This window comes from Patagioenas fasciata, chromosome 6 (assembly GCF_037038585.1).
Source record: "Patagioenas fasciata isolate bPatFas1 chromosome 6, bPatFas1.hap1, whole genome shotgun sequence".
Classification (NCBI taxonomy): domain Eukaryota; kingdom Metazoa; phylum Chordata; class Aves; order Columbiformes; family Columbidae; genus Patagioenas; species Patagioenas fasciata.
Genome location: NC_092525.1, coordinates 33,752,174 through 33,775,269, shown reverse-complemented (window position 1 = coordinate 33,775,269; position 23,096 = coordinate 33,752,174). Strand labels below are relative to the sequence as shown.

Here is a 23,096-nt window from a genome sequence, read left to right as displayed (position 1 = left end):
GTGGGTTTGAGGAGACACTAATACAAATAGGGCCATTGTAGCTGAAAACTCACAGTGGTGGACTTTATTACAAAGTACTTGGCATAATTGTGTACTGGCAAGCAGTTCTTGGTGTCGGTGGCAGGGAATTATTTTGGGTGGGTTTTTTTAGGAGGTACTATAATTAAGTGTAAGTGCTCTGTCTTCCCACTGGCAGAGCTTTGAGAAGAACGGAGTTGAGTGATATATTCCTCCCCTTCAGTTTATGGGTCTGCAATCAAAAAACTTGTTTACTTTGTTTTGCCAGCAGAAAAACCAAGTGTATTGAAGATCCTCTGGTTCCTCACTTTGATATATTGCTGAAGACTGGTATACTTTCTCTGAAGAGATCAGTGGCTATCTATACTTGGTTCTTTTTTCAGTCTCTAATAAATGGGCAAAGAAATGTCTTGATTATTTTTATAGAAATAGGTACATGCTGTAGAGCAGAAGTTTGTGCTTGGAGGGAGTTTAAGGGAAGCTAAAGTGATGTCTCCAGTGTTTTCAGCCTGCTTCATGAGCCTTTTGGATGTCATGTTATATTACCTCTGAGTTGGAAGATACTAAAGCAAAATCCATTAAGACAAGGCCTAATGTTATCTCAACTGCCTTACATATAAAAAGATGGAGACTATCATTCTTCTGTATAGAGAAAGCCACATGTCCGTTCCCCCTCAAATTCCCGAGGCTTTATAAACAGCCATTTGTGTTCATTCCTTGATAAAGCAACCACAGAAAAAAGGCTGAGGCAGTTGATTGCATAAGCCTGATGGCTGGAAGATGGGATCCTCAGGCCTCTCACTGCTTCCTGACCTCAGACTGTTCGTATTCAGGTCTATTAAAAGCTATCTAAAAAACTTTAAAAGCTTCTGGAACTGCTGGGGTTTTTTGTATGGAACTAGCACTATTTATTTCCCTCTAGTGCACCTGGTTAGACCTCAAGGGTGCCTGGTGCTCTTTTGTTGTACTATACAGGGGTGTATTTTTTTTTTTTTGCTCTCTGAGATGATTTCCCACCTTTTTTAGTGGTTTTCTGGCTGTTTTTTTCTTTAACTTCACTTGGCTAGAACTGCAGTTTTGATTTAATAGTGGTTTTCAATAAAGCCTAAGACTCCTTCTCTCCAGTTTGGGTTAGCAGGAGAGTTGTTATTCAGCTGCAAAATGTAAAATAAAAAGAGAACATTGTTAATTATAAATGACTAGCGTTATTAACTGTGTCCAGACATATATTGCAGAATTCTGATGCCCTTCCCAAGGGTGTGCTTGAGATGGCTGTGAGCTGCCAGGTTTACTTTCTGTATACACAATTTTCCCAGCTCTCACCAAAACAACCCAGACTTTTGAACTTTTATGCAACTGTATGAGTCTTTTAGTACAAATAAAAAATTCCGGATACAAAGTGTGATATTTAGTGGAGTGTGGAATAATATAGCATATTCTAATTGATACCAATTTCTTTCCAATTTCTTTCCTTCTTGCCCACATTTAATGTATTTTGACCTTCTGAATTCATTGATTGGGGAATTAAAAATGTTGTCTTGGATGTGCTTGAAGCCCTAACTATTGTTACCTTGGAGTAATTAATAGCAAAGCCCTCTGTTATTTAAATCTTTTTGGAGGTCATCAGTGATCTCAAAGGCTGGTTTGTCTTTGAGACCATTGAAACAGAAGGAAGTCTGTGTGTTCCTTTGCTTGTATTGCATTTGTGTAGAAAGAGAAGTGAAATGAATGAAGCTGAATGTATAGAAAAACAATATTAAAAGCTTTAATAGGTGAGTCTAGGAAGAAAATAGCAAATTCAGTCCATGTGCAGACTAAAAATTTATGCTGCTTTTGACTTACATGCAAAAGGAAACATTTGTGTGATAGTTAATGTGTTCTGAAGTCCTGATGAAATAATACTTTGGAGATTTTCTAGTTTTCAGTTAGCTTTATGTATCAATTTATTAGCTGTGAAATACAGCTCTGATTTATATTGAACAATAAACTAAACTCAATCTATTTAATAAGATATGCAAAGTATTTCAAGGAATGCCTCACCCTTCACTTCTGTATCTTACCTTCCTTACCCCCGCATTCCTCCTGGATGGCATGTTCAGCAATTGTTATTCTGACATTGGATTTTTACTGTAACTTTTCTATGGTGGTCTCTATATTGTTCTTTAATAGCATTAATATTTACTCAGTTTGTTTTGTTTTGTTTTGTTTGTTTGCTTTTGGGGGTTTTTTTACTGTCCTGGCAATGAAGCAAAAGGTTTTGATTAAGTGTAGTCCAAGACAAGACTGTATTTCAAAATAGTTGCATTGATTGCAACAGCTGATAATACTTTGCTCTTAAACTAAGGGAGCAGTTTATGTTCATACAAAGTTGATGTTATGCACCTTGATCTTTGCAGCTCAAATGACTTTCATATCTGACTAAAATAAACAATGTGTTTGCTATTTTAGCCAGTTTTAGACAGTTCATTACAGCTTATCGTGGGAAAATTTAATACATTTCTGGGCTGTGATCCTGTAATCAGCTCTTCTGACAAATCTGTGAAGCTCTGTAGAGCTTCACTGACTTCACTGATGTTCAGCCAAACGTAAGAATTCAAACCTGAGAAGTCTTGATTTTTGACTGTAACTGAAATGCATTTTAATGTGTGTTCTTTAGGTAGTTAATTTGCTTTGATCCTATATTGTGTGCTTATAGTCTTATTTATGCTTATATGCAAGGAACTTGAAAAACTATGGATTAAAAATAGGTTGCTGTGTCATAGGATTTATATGGATTCCTCTGATTTTCCCCCCCCCTAGTGATTTGATGTTGGCTAATGGAAAATGTTGAGCATATTTCCCCCCCTTCTTTTTATATAAGTTTCTGACAGGAAATCTGTAGCTAAATATCATTTTATGATTTCCATCTGTTCATGTATAATAGTGTTTTATAATGCAGTCCAGATTGCTGCCCAATAGAAATGTTCTATAGCAGGAGATAGGCTTTCAAGTGATTGTTGTACATACTAATTTTTTTAATGAGTGCTTCATTTAATTTTGAAGGAAAGTACCTCATTTTAAAGACAGTTTCCTTATGCAAAAATTTCTCCTAATTAACTCAGTGCCTCATTTTCCTAGTGCCAGTATTATTTTAAAATAAAGGTTTGAATAGTTGTACTATCACAGTAAAATAAGAAAACAAAATGCACCCTTAGATTGAGGGAAAGCAAAAGTAGGCAGCAAGAACAGGAAACTGTTCCTGAAATGTTGCTTAGTAGCTCAGTTTTATGATCTCTGTGGTGTGTTTCACAGCTAGTGAGGACTAGATTAAAGAGCATTTATGATAACAGGTATCATTTTAATTTTGACAGCTCAGGTGAATTCCTCAAGTATGTAGAGTAATTGATAAAACTGTTAAAACACTAGCTCTTGAAAGATGTATGTTAGCATATGTTTTAAAATCAAAGTTTCCATCCTTCACAGCTGGGAGGAAAGGCTCGGTAATCGGAACCAGGTGCATCTGTATGGTGGGGATACAAGAAAGCAAATAAAAACCCCTTACCTGTGTTATTCATGCTCTTCATCACATGTCACTCTTGATTTTTGTACAACTGCCTATAAATCATTGCAGGGGGGTTGGACTCGATGATCTTTAAAGGCCCCTTCCAGCCCAAACTATTCCATGATTCTATGATAAATGGTAAATTATTGCTTTCCTTTCTAAGCTTTGCAATCAAGTTGCCTTTAAATATCCTTACTGCCTGCAAGTTTCCATCTTGCACATTTAATGATAATCTAAATGATAAAATTAACATGAAAATTGTTTTTTTCAGTTAAGGGCTAGCTTAGGAGCAGTGGTATTGTGTGTTAGAGGAGCTGGATGCTGGCTGGGACCCCCACCTGGGGCTGGCAGTGCCTCTGGGCAGGAGAGCTGTGCTCCCACTAGCGGGGCTCAGCTTTTCAACAGCCTCAATAATGATTATAAAGCTCTTACTTCCTAAAAAGAAATGTGTTTTGTATCCATGTTGGATTTCCTTTCACCAAGGCAGTTAGTTGCAGACATTTTAATGGCATGACCGTGGATTTTTGTGGAGTTTGCAGCTCAGTTGTTGTCAATTCAAAACTGTTCTCTGCAGAGAAGCTAATTGCCTGTGGTTTGTTTCCTGTGGCTGTGCGCCTTGCACAGGGCGACCCTTTGCAGAGGAGGCAGTAATCCATCTCAAGTTCAGAACTCAGAACTATTCATGTATGTAGTCATGAGGGAGCATGGATCTATCATTTTCTAAAATGAAAGCCATTGGATTCAACTGGTATTTTTTTTGATGATTCTACTGAATGAGTTAGTATCTGTGCTGAAAGCAGGGATTGTTCTCAATGCTCGTATCCACAACAGATGTGCAGACAGCTACTCTGACTCCCCCGGCTCTGTTGGGCCAGACAGTGCCATTCAGCTGCTGTCAATTACCCCATTGCCAGTCACATCACAGCAGCTTGCGACATCTTTTCTCTGATGTCAGGAGAGGCGTCTGTTGTGTTCTGATGCAGAGTCATGTTTTCCTCCTCAGAGGGGAGCAGCATGAAGCTCCTTTGCTTCAAACATGGTGAGAGCTGTGACTTAAAAACAAAAACAAAACCCCACAACACTTAAAACAACTTTTTTCCCACTCTGAGCAGCTGGAAGACACAAAAGCAGAACAGAGCTGTAGCAGCTCAGCGTTTTTTGTTCAACAGGAATCTGCAATTTGGAAACAGGTTGTATTTTGAAATAAACCTTACTATGTACATTTGTAAATGTAGTGTTTAGAGTTTAATATATTGCAGAAATTCTGCCTCAGCTGAAGAACAGGTTAAAAACAGCTTATGGGGCATACAAAAATTACTGAAGTTCCGGGTATTTTTTGAGTGGCACATATAAAGTTGAGTGAAATTTCTGCTACCTGTTGAATTTGCAGGCTTGCTACAGAGTGAGGGCCTTTTCTGTATTCTCTGGAAGAAATAGCTGCTGGTTTAACCAAATTATCAGTGGCAACATAGAGGGAGGCCACTTTGACAGAATAACTTCTTTTAAATATAAGATAATTTTGCTGAAAAAAGTACATATATATATGTACTGAAATACAGCTCTATATCTTGCTTGAGAGTTCTCTTATCTTCTCAGTTGGCCATAGGCGAGTAACGTACAGAGATGTGAAGTCCTGATCTATAACAATTTCAATACAGAATTTTCTTTTCATCAAAAGTGACCCATTTTCTCATTGACATGGTGATGTTTGAAACATAGTGAGAATTTTTACCCTGAGTCAATTTTAATCCTGCAAATTGATGTCAGCCCATGATATCCTCTTCTTCCTGAGAAGACAGCGCTGTATGAACTGGGTGTCAGATGTGAAAATATTTGAGGAGGCCGTTCTGAAACTAAGAGAAGTTACTTTTTTCTGGGAACATAAAAGTAATAAGACTTCAGAAGTTCTTTTAGTATGAGCAAGGGAGGTTTGTGTTTACGACTCACATGAAACCAAAGCCTTTCTTCCTTTTGAAAGATAAATGTATTGCAAAAAAAAAAAAAAAAAGTGCTTGAATCGAAAGGCCAAGTGACTTTGCACTGAAAAAATGTGCAGTAGCAATGTGACTTTTGTGTGTGTCTTTAAAAAGTGTTTGTAGATGTCAGGATTTAGGAGAAGTGCATTAACACCAGCCTTCCAAGGAGGCGGTAGAAATGTGACCCTTCCTGTATGCTAACAGGTCATGATAAGCCTAAATGACTCATGGTGAATCGTGAGCAGAGGCGTGTGATTATTAGCAGGGTGCCAGGAGTGGATGAGGAGATGCTGCGGATATCTCAAAGGTTCCCAGGAAAAAGACGTGGCAAAAACCAGAAAGATTTAAGAAAACATGAGATAACGCAATTGAAGGAGACTGGTTTGCGGATGCTATGCTGTAACGGGTGTGCTGTACTGCTAAATTATTTGTTACCAAACAGTATAAGTTTGTCTGTTATTTATTTCTAAGTACCAATTTATAGAACTCCTTGTGTGGGAGCTTTCATTCTTTTTCCTGCACACAGCTGCTTGGTTCCATTGTAATTCCTTTTTAGAAGGAACGATGTTGTTGCTTCCTTTAAGAAAAGTCTAGTGAAAAGAGCATGGAGAGATGAGGATAACCTTAAAACTTGACCTGAATTGTTGATGGGGTGGATCTATCGCCTCTTGGCTTTTCACCGTCTTTTCTGCCCAAACTTGTGTCTGAATTGTTCCTACCACGATATGATGTCTTCAGCGCTGTTGGTACCTGGGTAGTTCCATCTCTAAATCACTGCAGCTGAATTTGCTGAGGATCATGAGTCAAAGTTCTGTCTAATGTTATGGTCATGTTACACTGTGTTCTGTTATTCTTTTCCTTATGTAATCATGTTACCAGAAAGTCTGTGTCCCAGTAAAGAAGTCCTTTTCATGCTTTCCTATGCTTGCTCAGTCTGAAGAATAACTTGAGTGTGTGACGTGTTTCTGGAAGGTAATATGTCATCTCCCTGGAAACAGAATTCACTGGTGGTACTTTTTGCTTTGAAGTATCCCAGATAAATAAGCTATTTCTTACAAAAAAACTGTATCAATTGGTGTGTCCTCCCACAGAAATGTATAATAGTTCCATCCTCCCCAGAGTAATGGCTTGGATTAAAATGTCTTTCTGACTTAATACTCCAGAGAAGTAACTTCCACTTCATATAGCAAAAAGGAAGACTTGTGTGTTTTTCCATACATGCTTTATTTGAATTACCAACAGATATATATATATATATATATATATATATATATATATACACACTTATATATCTTTACATGGTTACAGCTTGTTAACCAAAAAAATGAACTTTTCAACCTTATTGTTCATATACACAAAAATAGTAATTGAGATTAATGGAAATTGAGGATGGTGACTTAACGCAACAGCACGGCAAATTTAAATTACATATATGGAAACCATCTGTGGTCACTGGAGACTGAAACCGAAAGCAGCTCAGGAAATTGGGGGGTCGTGAAGGGGGATGAATTGGGTCGTGAATTGGGGGATGTGAAGAACAGAGAGTAAAAGCTTGTTTTAGATGGCTGCAGTAGCTTTAATATTGGATCGAAAGGGAGCGTTAGAGCTGTACAGCTCCTCTGAGGAAAGCTGAGAGCAATGCCTGCATCTCTGGCCAGAGCGCATAGTTCTCAGTGTCACACACCTTTCTTTGGGAACATGGACCATGAAGTTTCAGCAAATTTTAGCTTCAAAACATAGTTTTAGTGTTGCTGCTCTTATCTGTGCTGAGCATAGAATACATGCTTTAAAATCAAGTTAAAATATCGTTAAGTGGCTCAGTATTGACAGTTCAAAATGCTTTCACTGTGAATGACAACAAAAGGATTACAGAGATCTACAGGTTTCAGTCATATTAGAAATGGGTTAATGCTAGATTTTAGGCTATTGACTATTGTTAGAAGCAGATTACTTTGCTTGTATAAAATAAAACCTGACAATTTAAAGACTTAATGTCTGCAAAAGATAATCTGACCAAATATGTGGGTGTTCCTGGTGGTTGGTTTGGTTTTGGTTATTGTTTGGTTGGGGTTTTTTGTTTTTGTTTGGGTTTAGTTGGTTGGTTGGTTTGGGGTTTTTGTGGGGGTTTTGTTTTGTTCTGTGCAAGACAGGTCAGCTCTTTACATACTGTGCAGTTTGACATCAGCTGCTAGCACAATGGTATGTAAAGCTAAATTAACTTTCTCATTGTTCCAGGGGCCTTCATAAAATGAATATTTTAATGAATTTTAAATACTAAAAAGAGAATCTGGACTATTTTTCTCTGTGGTCTTACTGGGGGATACCCGTAGGAATTCTTTTTTACTTCGATTTTAGTGACATTGCATTATCTAGCATAGCTTTCTGCAGTTCTGACTTTAGTGTTCAGTGATGATGTACCTTCTGGTAATGAATAATTAGGGTGTATTTTAGTCAGGAAGGGTTGTTAGACATTGCTGAACACAAATCTGTTGTATCCCTTACTGCTGTGGGACCAAAGGTCTGAGCAAGGGGCTGGAGTTGTTTTTAGCTTTTTGCAACACCTACCTAAGATGCAATGAGGGAATTGCTTGCTCTTTTGTTCTGGCCAAATTTTCATCAAATAGTCCTCGTTGATCAAAAAAGGACTGATTTGGGGCAAGAACAAACTATTTCTCATGCATGTATGAAAATATTTCTTTTTCATTAAAAAGCTTAATCCAGTCGAAATCAGGATTAAAACGCAGAGGCTTTCAGCGAGCAGCTGGCTCTGCTATCGGCGGGAAGTTTTTTGTACGGAAGCACTGTACAGCACACCTTGCCAGTCCTGCACTGTTTCTGTTTTACAGAGGCCAGGGAGCTCTGCGGCTCACTGACGTGACACTAGATGAAGCGCTTGTTTGTGCAGTTTGGGTTTGGCTGCTCAGTGTCTGCTGCAAAGAGTTGTTACAGTAGTGCTGTTGGTATGCGAGCGTGTTGGAAATGAGCGTGACTGCCAGTGTTTCTTAGCATGGCGAGAATGAATGTGGAAGGTCTGCATTAGCTGGCTGGCTGTGCCACAAGTGCTCCCTAATGCACGATTTCAAATTAATCCTGGGAGTTTCATCGAGGCCTCTGTCATAAATGCCCAACTGAGCTCCAGGGTTAGGACCAGGGAGGGTACACGTTGCAAGGACTTTCAAGCTTTCCTTTGTAATATTCCCTCTGCTGACTGCTTGAGTCTGCTGCTCCTTTTCATCTTCTGAAAGTCAGAGCGAAAGGGCTGCCTTTAAAGCAGGTGGCTTTTCTTCAGAAAGGAACCATGTTGATACTACATATATTTGTTTTTCCTAGTTCTGCCTGAGTGTGGCTTGGGCCCCCAGCTGGGAAGAAGTGCAGAAGGGTCTTCCAGAGGTAGTTTTAAAACTATTTAATTTAGTGTTTGCTGTAGTTCTAGCATTTAATTTTTAAAAAAGAGTTTTTCTTTTCTTTTAATTTACTTAAAATGGCTTTGAGGTTCCTGAAATGTAATTTTTGAGTGGTCTGTGTGTTGTTAGAGCTTATCTTTATTCGTGCTCATCTTATTCATCTCCATCTCAGATGAGGCCTTTAGGCTTCAGGCCTAAGATTGGAATAAAAGATAAGGCAGTATTTTTTTCATATACGTTGATACTTAAGCTACATGAGGTAACAAATCTCTCAGTTAACAATTTGCAGGGTTTTTTTTGAAAAATAAGACATCCTTTTTGGTTTTTATATAAAATAACCAGCATACACAATGAAACTGAAGTTCTTAAAATGAAGCTAAGAGCAAGATAAATGGTTTTCACAAAGAAAACAAAAATATAATCGAGAGCTTAATCTAGTCAGTATTTTTAAAATATAATAAAATTCATTCTGTCATGACTTAACAGTGGGGTTCATTCAGCATGCAGTCTCATATATCTTTTTTTCAAAGAACTTCACACAAACTCCTATAATAACATTAAGGTTAGAAATCATGTTTATCACTGTAAATGCTTAGTCTGTACACAGCTGATGTTAATTAAGCAAATATCACGCTGTATATGTTGGTGCGACACGGAGTTGTTACAAGCTTATTCTTGGTGGTCTAACTTCCTGGGATTCCTAATAAAATACTTAGATCTTCTACCTTCACCACGTCACTTGCCATTCTGATCAGAAGGCAACGCTCTTTGCTGTTTTCTTTATTTTAGGCTACTATGGCAATAGTTTGTTTTCTAGATCAGTTAGTTTAGCCAAGAAGTGTGAAGACAAGCTGGGCTATAGGTGATATATGTTGGAAATAACAGTATATTTTACCACTTAGTTTTATTAAATGTTGTGGTAACTTGCTGTCATACAGCATTGTCCATACATACAGGTCTTTCCATGATTTTAACAGTGTAGTGATCCGTTTTGCTTTTATGTTAGCCAGTACCCTTTTAGGAAAAAGTAAATGATTGTATGTCTGGAGAAAGCTTGTATGAAATAACAAAACAGTCTTGAGGCTGCCTTACTAAATGGACTCAGATGATCTATATTGATCTTGGTTTCTTTCATTATTTGAATTGGATTTTGCTTGAAGGAGTGACATGCGCATTTGTATAGTGAACCGCTTGTGACAGCTGTATCCGTGTATAAAACAGTTCCATTGGCTTTTCTTGCTAGCACTGTTGATCTGAATTACAATATTAAGGCACTATAAATAAGAGCAAGCCCTGTTGTTACCTACTCAGCTGTGGTTTATTATTTAGAGAACAAATCTCTGATTTGCAAGTGTTTTTCATTGCCATTATCATAGTCACAGTGCTTCATAACAGTTTACTGACAGTTTGAGGGTTCTGAAAAGCCATGAACGTTTTCCCTGTGTGACTACATCCTTCTCTGTACAGCTATCTGTTATTCAAGTTTCCTTGTCCTAAAGAAACCTGAAATTGCAAATGATGGGGAGGAAAAAAAGATGAGTGGTGTCTGTTGTGTTTGCTCTCATGCTAATTCATTAACTTGAATTCAACACTTCTGTCAAGCAAAACAGTTCAGTTTGAAGTTGGAGAGTTTATGGAGCTGTTTGACATACACTTATTTTTATAATCTTACTACTTCACCATGTTGCCTAAAATGTTTCTGCAAACTTTTATGTAACTTTCTCAGTGGTATTATTTGCACTACTCAGGGGTCATGGTAGTGATGCTATAGTTAGAGCTGAGCATCTGTATGCACCTTTTTAAGCATTTCCAAGTTTTTCAAAATTTAATGTTTGGAATGAAACCTCATTTTTTTCTGTTTTATTGGATGTTATTACACAAGATGTCTGCTATAGGCCATATTTTTTCCTGGGAGTAACCATGCTTGTTGGAGTACCTAAGTTTTGATCTGTAGATGCAGTTCATCTGACCTGTGACTATTCAAGGGGTTTTGTTAGTGTTTGCCCTTCCTGGAGCAACTGGAGATGTCAACCCTTACCTGTCCTATGTAGTATGTGACTAAAACACAGGCTGGCTCTCTGTACATGCATAGTGTGTCTGGTCTTGTATCAAAAAAGGGCTACAACACAGCCTTTCAGTAAAATATTCTGCCCAACAGAATGCAGGAAGAAAAATGTGTAATGCGATATGTCAATGGTAGTGTGGTGGTTTTTAAACAAGAGAAAATACTTGGTCAGAGCTCAATCTTTAAATAGTCTATTCTTTCCAAATGCAGTTAACTAAAAAGTTCTGCAGAAAAATGAGAAATTCAGGCTCTGAAGTTAAAACCAGCCTGGATGTTTATATGGGATAGTGATTTTACTGTTGGATAGGCATTTTTATTTCTTTTTTTAGTTTAATATCAAATCTTTAACAATATCACACACTAATCAATATGCTTCTACTTATGTGTTCAAAATAAAGCCCTAGTAAAAATGCTATCTTGAAATTAAATGACGAGTATCAAATGCTAATGGAGCTGTAGCAGGTTTTTCAGCATCACTACTTCTAATTTTCAGACAGCTGCTGCATTAGATTTAGTTAATGATCTCAGTGCCTAGCTGGAGGTGCCTCCTTGTTGGCCTGGGCTGGGGGCTTTGGGGGGTTATTTTTGCTTTTAGCTAGTTTCAGTGTGCATTTGTTGGAGTTTAAAGTTTGGCGTTTGAAAACAATTCTGTTCTGTCTGGACTGTTATTTTTCCTTCTCTTCTGAAAGTGCATTGAGCACTATTAAAGAAAATGTTTTGGCAATGCTAGTGACTTTTTAATTGTTCACTGCACTACTGTTTTTTTATTACAGAAGATCTTTTATACCTGTTGCTTTTCATGCCTTACTGAGGGGGAAAAAAAAGCTGGAACGGAATGAAATTTCTAAAAGTAATCTCTTGACACTAAGGCAATTGAATTTTTAGAAGTAGAAGGAAAAGATGAGGGTTTTTCACCTGACTGAAAAAACAAAAATAACATTTCTGGTATTGTTTTAAGTTTTGTGCTCTGTTCCCATCCCTGTACGTGCTTTTCACGTGACAGTCACTTGCTGTGGGTCAGAACTGGACTCGGAGCACACGTGTGCTGAGGCTGTCCTGGAATTTGAGGACTTTTTAAAGACAAACATTAAATGGAAGTTTTTAGTAGATATTTCATAGACTGACTCAAGATAGCTAGATTTAAAAATTAGACCAACAGTCTCTTTTGTCTAAAATGAAAATAGCTAAGATATCCTAAGGATTAAAACATTTTAATTAGGTAAGTTGTGATGAGCTGCACAGATAAATATCTAAGAAGAGAAGAAAGCGATACTAACAATACTAGCGGTTTGTACTTTTGTGAAATAGTCAGCATTTTGCTTTCCTTGTTTCTTAATGTGGATTGTAATATATGTGTTTACGCATGCTATTGGGGAAAAGGAATAGTTCATTACGATTTTTCAGGATGGTCACTTGGAGATGGTGTAAGGAGTCATACTTGGGGGGATCTGAAGTCCCCTGGACTGGTTTTAAGAGCACTGATGGTACTGACACAGGAAGGTGGGGTTTGCTGTGCCTTACTGACACCCCCCAATGGCTCACCCAAAACTGCCTTTGAGAGTAGGAAACATTCATTAATCACAAAAATAAGGACACCAGGCTTCATGGAATACTTTTACAGAGGAAAAGGCAGTAGGAGAAACCAAAGGCTTACCCAACATACATGTTGGTATTTAATTCCTGAAGTTGCTAAAGAACCAATGTAGTGGTTCTGCTATTAATAAGACTTAAAACTAAAGCAGGATAGAGTTGGTCTTAAAGGTCTTTGAAAGAATCGGTATGTTAATACTGATACCTTGAACAAATTCAACTTTAGGCGTTGGTTATTAATTCAGTCTAGATTTTTCTTCCAGTTTTAATTGGGTATAGTGACAGAAATCCTCCATGGCCATAAATTGTCATAGCATCATTGATTCTTCCTCTCCTTCTCTCCATCCCTGAAGTATTGAAGTCCACATAGAGCAGCACTGCTCTGGCTTGTAAGTAGTATGCTGCTGAACAGCTCCCCGAGGAGGCTGCATTTCAGTGAAGGATGGCAGCTACGTGTATATGGTGGGTGTATATAACTTGAAAATGAATCAGGATATTAACTTTGCAACATAATTATGGTTCATTTTTAAGCTGCAGTTCAGTTTCATTCTTTATTAGGGGAGAATGGAGTCAATAGGGAGTAGGTTTTTGGTCCTGTTCCACTTCAGGATTTAGGCCAATCATGTGTTTAATGCAGCTTTTGGGCAGGGAAACAGCTTGGATGCTGCTCAGTGCCTCAGGCTACCAGCTGCTTGCCTGATTGGCCTGGGAGCACAGTGGCAAGAAAGCTGAGACACCGAGTCAGCTGGTTTCAGTTTTGTTCCCAACTGGAAGAAACCTGCTTATTGGTTTGAAGTGGCATCCAGTATTGTATAATAGATAGACAGCAACTGTTTCCTCAGGGTGGGTGCTATCAATGCTAGTTGTCCAGTGCCTTCGCGTCAAGTCAGTGTGAGGGAAGTTTGAATCCACATATTTTTCTTCTGTTGGGCAACACTTGAAGGCTACTGAGCTAAAATGTATTTGAAGACTGAGCCTTTCCTCGTCTGAGTGGGAGGTTTCACAAGGAAACATGGCAGACACATAAGACACGTGGAACAGAGAGCCTAAGTAATATCAGTACATATATACAGAAGGAAAATAGACATAGAAGACAAAAAGCATAGTTTGGGGAAGTAGAATAGTATGCTCTGAATTTTTCTTTCAGATACTTAGTTAACCTGACTTTGACAGCAAGCAAGGCTCAAAACGTATCCCTCATCAATAGTGGTAAGTACTAGGCTACAGGGGAACGAAAAAATTCTGGTTTTGATAGAGTTTCTTGTTAAGAAATCCCAGGAGGTTCTTGTGCTTTTGTGATAAATGTGAGGAATTTGAAATGTATGGTTTTGCTAACCTTTAAGCTGTTAAAATCCATGCCACTCTATTTTGTTTGGGAAGGTAATGTTTTGTATGCAGTTAACACTTGGATTTGAAGTAAACACTAATAAACTTGTTTTACCTAAGACATTCATTTGTCTGAATGTGCAAGGAATGTAGACAAATAACTGCTTATGATCAAAGTGATTTGTTTCTATAATTAAATATTATTCAGTTGGGTGATTTGCTTCTGTAATTATGTAAATATTGTTCAGCTGGGCTTTCAAATATTTTTACGGGTGTGTATGGGTCTGGTGCATTTTCACAGATGATTTTATTAGTTGAGATCCTAACAAAATACAGCTAAGCAATCAATCTTGTCTTTCCAATTCTCTCCAAATGCTACTTTTCCTGTTAATAGGTGTTAAACTTGTTGTCAAACTGATTTGACTTGAAAGGGCAATCATCTTGAAGATATATAGTTTTGAATTTTTCCATAGGCAATGATCTTGAAAATATATAGTTTTGGATTTTTCCATAATCAGTCGTGGCATATAGATTGAGTGTTGCTATTAGTGCTTCTGCTGAAGGAGAAGGGTTGACTTGCCTGTTATATGGTATTTTCTGGTAGCATCTGACTAGCAAACCAACTTGTTGCTAGTCACAATGTTTCCTGTTTTGTTGCTACAAGAGGATGGCTCAAGAAGTTTAAGTCATGGGAAGATGCTGACAGTTACAGGAATGAGATAAAGGAGAATTTCGCTGAACATGTGGAAAAATACATAAGAATAATAAGATTGGTCTCTTGTTTATGACCACTTCTGCCAACTGAAGACTTTCTGCAAGTAATTAATCTGCTGATAAACAATCAGTGTAGCAACCTTTATTATGCTGGTCCTGTGTGGTACTGTGTGCAAACCATCCTTGTGATTGGTGAAAGTTTGCACGCAGGACAAATGCAGATGACAGAAGAGCACTTGACACCATAGTAATTAATTATTACAATGAACCTAAACAGGCAGTAATAAAAAAGTGAGGCAGAATATTTTTTACCTTAAAATTATACTGTATTGTATTATATTATTATGAAAATCTGTCTTTTATTCAAAGTACAACTTGCTTAAGTGCTGCTTATCTTTTTAAAGTGATGTAGTTAATTAGTGTCAAACTTAGTGTGGACAGTCTTAAGCCAGTCAAGACGTTTGGCTCTTAGTAATTTTGCCTAGATGTTTTTCTTACAAAATCAAGTTTAAATAGAATGTAATGAAAGCAGTGAGACTGTAGGATATTATTTTGTCCCCAGGATCTCTAATGGGAAAGAAATTACATAACCTGATTATTTTTTTTTAAATTTATTTCAGTGAAAAAAAATCCAGCCTTGCATAGACAAGTTCTCATAATCAAGTTAAATTTCCAGGGCTGTCATCATTAAAAACTATAGACTTAATAAATACCTAGCATCTTCTTCCTCCCTATTTTCAACATGTGAAAAGTCATTAAAGCATATATTGTATTTTCTGCCATACTCTAGAAACATATAAGCAGTGTTCATTTTTCAACCATTACAGGACTTATACTTCCGAGATTCTTTACATTTTGTAGAGGAATGAATTAAGTAGTGAATCAAATGCCTATCAGCTCTTAAAATTCTCCAAGTCTTGATTAACTTGTCCCAAAGACTATTCTCAGTTGCACATTACCATTACTGAACCTTCTCCCCCTCCCCAAATAAATAAATAAAATTCATATGGATCAAATAATGTGCCACTCTAAGAATTAAACTGACTTTTCAGAAAGTACCAAAAAAGCTTCCTGACTTCATAGGAAAATCTGGGAAAAAACTTGGCCTCTTACAAAACTTGCAATTGTCCTTGTTGTGTTATTAATAGACTGCAGTGGAACAGGCTGACCAGCTGAGACTCCTTCGGGTGCTCCAGCTGCTTCTCACCAGCTTTAGCTTCCCTTGCACTTCAGCACTTTCCATCCTGCACTTCATCTCAGCTTTTGTTTTTTAACTATTGCAGTTATTTCAAAAAGGTGATTTTAGTTCTTCATCATAAAGGTTAGTTTTAGTTTTAATTTGAAATTTAAAGCCTCCTTATTCTTTGATAATAGAACTGTCTGTGTGCTTCACACTTGTGCATGGGTTCTTGCTTTCCCCTCTCACCACACAGCGCTGAAGGTGATTGTATGCAATAGCCCTTCTGCTAATTGCATCCAATCATACATCTTTTATATCCTATGCACAGCCTTTAAAGTGCACTTATCATGCTAAATCTTGAATCATCATGGCCTCAAATACCTCATTAGAGGAGCACTTCTAATCACTCCTCTTGCAAATGGTGTCTGTGTCTCACAAATGTTTACTTCTTAGGGGTAAAAGGGGAAGGTTCCCTCTGCCCAGCCAGCCTCATCAGCCCTGGAGCTCTGGGCACTTCATATTCCAGTCTAGCTGAGATCTACTGCTCTGGTGTAGAAAATACAAATGACATTTGTTTCATTTCAGCCCCTCTAGGTGGTCTTGAGTCTCCATGCAGCTTTGGGGAGCCGTGTGGTTAACGATGTCCCCTACCAAATGCTTCCTCTAATCTCTTGCTAGCAGGACCAGCAGAGCTGCCAGTGCCTTTGTGTTGTAGCCATCTTCAGATGGATGAAACCTGAGTCTGTCGCCTCGTCTCTTTCCAAAATAGGACGTTTGCCAGCAGTGATGGGAGAGGTAGCAAATGAGAAAGGAAGGAGCAAAAACTGTGACTGATGTAGTGGGGAGCAACAGATGTCATGTGGAAAATTGAGAGATACTCAATAAGCATTTTCTACAAACATTTTCATGCTGATGTAACTTAGTTATGGGGTGTGAGATATGAGCATATGAGAGAGTGAGTGAGTTTAAGCTTTGAAGCATTTCAGACAGATGGAAGTTTGTGGTTGAAGACAATTTATGTGGAATTACAGGCTAGTGGTGTTCACAGCTTAATGATTCTGATTTAAAAGTGATTTTATGTTATAATTAAAGAGATGTAGTAAAAGAGAATAGAAGGAGGTGGGTTACAGGCAGCAAGGGAATGAAATGCTGAGAGCTGCTGCTGTTAGAAGTGTGTCATCCAGAAAGAGCTGTACCTTGTGTAAGAACATAATACAGAGAATTACAGGTTGCTCTGGTGGTACCAACTTCAGCTTAAGCTGTTGGCCAACGCAGATTTCTTTGAATACATTATTAAAGGCAATATCACAATAAATGAATCAGAAAAGGTGCTTTGACATCTGTATTACAAATCATATTAAAGTATATACTTATCTAGAACAGAACAAAGCTGTGTCTGAATCAGCACAAAGTACTTGATATTCATCAGTTGCAAAAATAAAATGCTCTAATGGTGTGGTTTTTTATTTTCCAGATGGTCTTTTAGCACTTGAAACAGAGTTCAATTACTCAGAGTATTGCCCTTTGTATAGAAGGGAAACTGGTTTATTTGCAATGTGCCAAAATGTCCTGTTCGTTGCTTGCTTTTCAATGTTTCTTTCTTTTTGATGTGTTTGATGTATTTCAATGCTGAGAGATCACTCTCCAGCTTAATGTTAACTGTTTCATAAGCACCTCTTCTATTCTCAAACTTGATAAATCTGATTGAATTTTTGCAGACCTGTTTATTGTAATGCTTTACATTTGGGGTTTGTATCAGTTGAAATAATAAAACAGTGGTTTCAGCTGAATTCCAGTGCCTCTACACAGTTAATTGACTGAATCTCTAGGGTTACTATTTCTACTGTTTTCAGAAAATTCATATTCTCCAAATTGCTTGAGTTATTCCTTCTATTATAATTTTTAAACAGGCATTTTGTAGAAATTATTTGGGGTATTTTGTGGATGTCACCAATTTCATAGTGCATTATAGATACTTTTCTCTAGAGACGATGGCTTTCAGTAATATTAGTGTGAGTCATAGAATACACTATGTGTTCCCTAAACATATTGTTTTCTATTCCTCCTGGTCTGTGTCAGACTAACCTTTCATCATCCGTACATTTCATAGATCAAGTTTTGCTTCAGGTGTGTCAGAAATATATACAACAGCAAGTGTTTCCTTTATTGCTTTTCACCACGTTATTTGCGTTCTACAGTTTGAGCTTCAAAATTTGTGATATTTACATGGAAATTTTGCATTTGTCATCCTTAACAGAAAGGGCTATTGCAAGACATGAAGTCAGAGAGATAGAACAACGTCATACAGTGGATGGCCCCCGACAAGATGTGACACTGGACGAAGATGATGATGTGGTGATTATTTACAACAGAGTACCTAAGACTGCCAGCACATCCTTCACAAATATTGCCTATGATCTTTGTGCAAAGAACAAATACCATGTTCTACATATCAATACAACCAAAAATAATCCTGTTATGTCTCTGCAAGATCAGGTAGGCTGCTGCATTTGGGGTGTCTTTATTAAACAAGGGGAAAGTATAGAAAGCTTTTTTGCTATTGCGAACTTAATATGGTCTGATGGACTTGGCTTTTATGTCACTTTTTCAGTATAAATTAATTCTAATGTGTTTGTATTTTCTTTGTAGAGAATTAGTATTATTTAACAAATAATAGGTTTAGGTTTTTGCTGTGCTACTGAGGGTGGTAAGTATCTGTTTCTCAAACAAAAACAAAGCTAAAAAGGGACACAGCTGGGGTAGAACTTACCTTTGTTGTTGTCACTGTAAAAGTTTATTGTATTGCCGTTGTCTGCCTTTCGACTGTGTAACAGTATTTGCCTGTCATCTCCATTAGCAGTAAACACAGTCGTAGGTGATTTCCTGGAGCAGTGCGGGCTGTGCCGTGCTGTTAGGGCTGTTCTCTCTTTGGGACCAGGTCTGGTCAAGTCTCACAGGTGATAAAAAACCATGCCATGTTGCTCATGTTGTATTTCTGACCTGTGTGGTCTGTAACAAAACCACTTGCTTTCATTAAGTCAGAGTAGTTTTTTGGTTGGATTTTATTTGTTGCTTGCATGTTTCAGTACTGATACTTTTTGTCTGTGTAAGTATGCCTGTATTACGGCTAGTTGGGTGGCATACCAGCCCCACACACTTTACCTTTTTTTAAAATGGTGAAATTGTCATCTAAAACATTTAAAACAAAACTACTGTTCTGTCTTGCAGCATGTACTCTTGATATATTATTGGAAAAGGGGGTATGAGAACATGTTCTCTGTACTGTTGTTGTGAACATAGAAAAGCCATGGTACAATTACCCAGTGTTTCAAGCCCTCAGCTTGCTGTTTTCTGTTCCTTGTTCTTTTTTTCTCCTGCAGTTTCCCTCTCCATTTTTCTCAAAAGAGCAGCCTGAAAATATACAATCTTGCTTCCAAATGCATTCTAAAACAGTGGCTTCTCAGAGGATAGCACCCTCATACTGACTGTAGTGCTTACTTCCTCTGGTGAGGGTTTCAATGGCTGTCAGAAGTGGAACAAGGAAAAGGTCGCAGCGACTCTGTTAGAAGTGGAAGTACTGCTGTGTGCTTCTGAATATTTAAGAATTTTTCCCTTGGGTTTAAATGGCCTAAAGAGAACTAGTGTCCACTGCTGTACATGTGCCAGTTGTATTTTTCCTTCTGAGAAAGACATGTTGATGCGAGGCGGGTATCCTGGCTCTACTGTGGCCGAGCTGGTGAACTCTGTCTTTTCACCATCTCACGAAACAGCTGCCCTTGCCTTGAGCTTCCGTGTGGTTTCTCATGGCATACAGCTGAAGGTGTGCTGCTAGCCTGTGTCCAGTGTTCTGACGCTCGGATTCAGAGCTAACAGTAAGTTATTAGCTGGTATGACATGTGGATAGCTAGGCTGCCAGTGCCTTCCTGCAGAGGGATTCTGATTCAGTCATTCCATCATGCTTGGCCTTTAAATCTGAACCTGAGATTTCTTTTAGTAGGGACATTATGCTGGTCTTCAATCCTACTTGAGAGCCCTTTTTTTATAGCTCAAACGAAAAATCCTCATGTGTACTCACCAAGCTGGGCTTGTGATAGTTATCTCCCCAGTTATTTTTAGTTTTAAGTCAGCTATTCAGGAATTGACAAACAAAACTAGAATGTAATGATGTGAAAATCCAGGGCTTTTTTTGATATCCAAAAGTCCATGTGATGCCAGGCCACAGGGTAATGACCACTATACCATATCTTGAGGGGGGTGTGTTCAGGCTGCAGAGAAGGGGGGCTGGTGGAAGCAGTTAATGGACAGAGATGACAGCTTGCAGCATCACTTCGGTTTGCATGCACAGATTTCCCAGCACTTTTTGCTCAGACCAAGTATGCTGGTTTGGTTGTTTTTTGGTTTGGTTTTGTTGTTGTTGTTTTTTTTCTTTAGGCTCACTGGGACTTGTTTTAAATTCTTATCGTCCTAGAAACTGAATGTATTTAACTTACCTTTCAGGACATCTTACGCCCCCAGAGTATATTTGATCTGGCTTTTTAATTCAGTGAAGCTCTGCTGATTTCTCACTTACTAAAGGCTGTGAAGCAACTTTGTACCTTATGGTATAAAAGCACCATGAAACAACTTCACAGGGATTCCATATATGTCTATCTGAACTTTTAAAGTAACCTCAAATTTTATTCAGTTGGGTTCAGATGGAGAAGCTTGCTCAGTCTCTTGAAAGCTCCAGTATCTGCTAAGCCCTGGAAAGAAAGGTAAAATTGATCATATTTAACAGTATGAAGCAGCAAGCAGTATTCATCTCTGCCCCCAAATGTGTGAATCCAGACTCATTAGGCTGTGACCTGGAACAGTTCTAATTTTTTGAATGCTGCAAACTGCGGGAAGGTAGAAATAATCTCTTTTCTACAGGCTAGTTATAGGTGTTAAAAACTTCAGTTCTCAGAGGCACTGTGTATTGGTGGTCCATCTTAAGGCAGATGTCAATGTCACAGCTGTCTTTTTAACCCTTCCTAGCCTTCTCTGAGCTCCCCTGGTGTTAAAGTTAATAAGAGGCTAGAATATCCACCCTGTATTCTTAAAAAATATTTCTGTAGGAGACAATGACATTGTAAAACAAAGACAATAAAGGATTTTTTTAACTATTACCGAAACGTTTAGGATTTGATGCCATACAGTGACATGGGGATCTAAGACAGAACTGACCCTTGGGATTTGGCACTTAACATTCCCATGTGTCTAGCCCTAGTCTGTTGGCTTGGTCATGGAAACATAACTGAAATGTGAGCTTTAGTACACATGCTGGACTACACACGATGGGCAGCATAACTGGTTTACCTGCGGAGTTATATCAACTGTCTGTGACATTTTGGGGCTTCTTTCCCAGATAAAGAAATATTCATTGCTGAGGCTTTCCACTGAAAATACCCTGTCGTTAATCTTTGAAAGGTGCAGTCAATGCAAGTGTGGTTTGTTTCAGCAGCACTAAAGGTAGTTCAGCGCGATTCAAAGGCTCATAGATGTATTATGAGTTTGTGCTGTGGACAAAAGCAGATGGAAAGCCAAGTAAGCTTGAAACATTGTATAGCATTGTGCAGTGTTTTTTATTTAGCTTTGCCACAATTTTCACGTGCAATATATGGTTGAAATCATGAAATGCCACAGACTGTAAAACTTGTACACTGAAAAAATGAATGCTGCCTCTTGTTAAGAAGTAACGTGCATTTCTTTTACCTGAGAGTCCAAGAGCAAGTGTTGGAAGAAATAAGCAAAAGTTATCGACTTCTTAAATCCCAGAATGCAAGTTTGGCACGTTTGAAGGAACAGCAGCAGGCCAGTCCTGCCTCTTAAATTCCTCTGTTAGTTATAATAAATAATAAATATCATTTTTCAGGGCACTCTCAATCCGTTAGACTGTACAGAATGTTAATGTGTTGTCTTGAGCTCTCAGATTTTCCCTTTTTTGACTCTCTTGTCTCACCTCAGTATCTTCTTGGTTATCTATATGTCACTGTATAACAGAAAAGATATTGTAGATGTGCAAGGAATGCTATCTTCTAATTCTCAGCTTCCGAAATGGCATATCATTGTCAGACAGCTCAGGCAGTACAAATTTATCATCTTTTCTTTATTATCCAATTCGCTAGTTTTGAAATAACTTTCAGAGTTAAATGCTTTGATGTTAAAATATTCTGTTCATCTAATAAAACCAAGCTATATCAGGATTTGCATGTCCTACTTAATTTGATCATACTTTCTGGTTTAGGGCATGTATCATATTTTGTTCTTTGAAATGTAAAGCTATTCCTGTTTTTGTGAAATTTGCTGATAACTGCTTTATCAGCCCTTGTTTAAGGGCTACTTCATGCTTTAACATGGAAGTTTCACTGAATTGTTAGGCTAAGAGAACTATTCAAAATGGTAAATTATAGATCTAATTTACACTGTATACATACATAAAATTTGCTGATTACTCATACATTGCATTTTGAGATGGGGAAGCAAATCAACCATCAGATTTGTTTCTTATGTCCCAGTAAAACAGGTCTAAGAACATGTTTGCAAATCTAGTACACTTCTATTTGAGGGACGAAATACAGATCAGATGATTCCATTAAAGCCATACTTGCATTTCTGTCTATTGCTGAGGGAATTCCACATTCCTTTCAAAGGACAAATACAATGGGCAGACAAAAACATAAATGGTTGTCTTGCTAATGTTTTTGTGATAGCTTTCCTTGAATTGCCCTTCTGATTGTTGTATTCTGCTTTTGTTTAGTTTCTGATCATCAAGTTCTAATGATCTAAAAAGAGGCATCTTTATGCTTGCACAAAAGTCTATTTTAGTTGACACAAATTCTTTGATGATATTCAAAATAGACTTTTTTTTTTTTTTCTAATGCATTGTAAGATTTCATTTACAAACCGGAAAACACCATGTATGGGGAAACTTAATGTGTTCCATCTGTACAGAAACCCTTTCTGCTGTCACTTTTACAGGTCCGATTTGTGAAGAATGTGACTTCCTGGAAGGAAATGAAACCAGGATTTTACCACGGACATATATCTTATTTGGACTTTGCAAAGTATGTTACCCTTGGATTTATCTGTTGAGTAGCCTAGTCATTAAAGTTGCTTGGCTCCAACTGGACTATTACTGCCCTCTTGTGATGACAGTCCAATAGGTGCCATTTTGAAAAATTCACACACTGAAATTCCTATGATGAGCGATGTTTGGGTTCGATTGTCACCGTTTTCTCTTGTCTTTTTGCATGATAAAATG

General features: G+C 37.8%; 1 protein-coding gene across 1 annotated transcript in view; it reads left to right on the top strand.

Annotated features, from left to right (window-relative positions):
- The window catches only part of HS2ST1 (heparan sulfate 2-O-sulfotransferase 1), a 78,578-nt gene that overhangs the window by 41,786 nt on the left and 13,696 nt on the right, over positions 1-23,096 (top strand). Inside the window, exons 2-3 of the mRNA XM_065842168.2 lie at positions 18,072-18,310; positions 22,814-22,899. Of these exons, the coding sequence (XP_065698240.1) occupies positions 18,072-18,310; positions 22,814-22,899 (325 nt within the window). The remainder of the gene's footprint in view (positions 1-18,071; positions 18,311-22,813; positions 22,900-23,096) is intronic.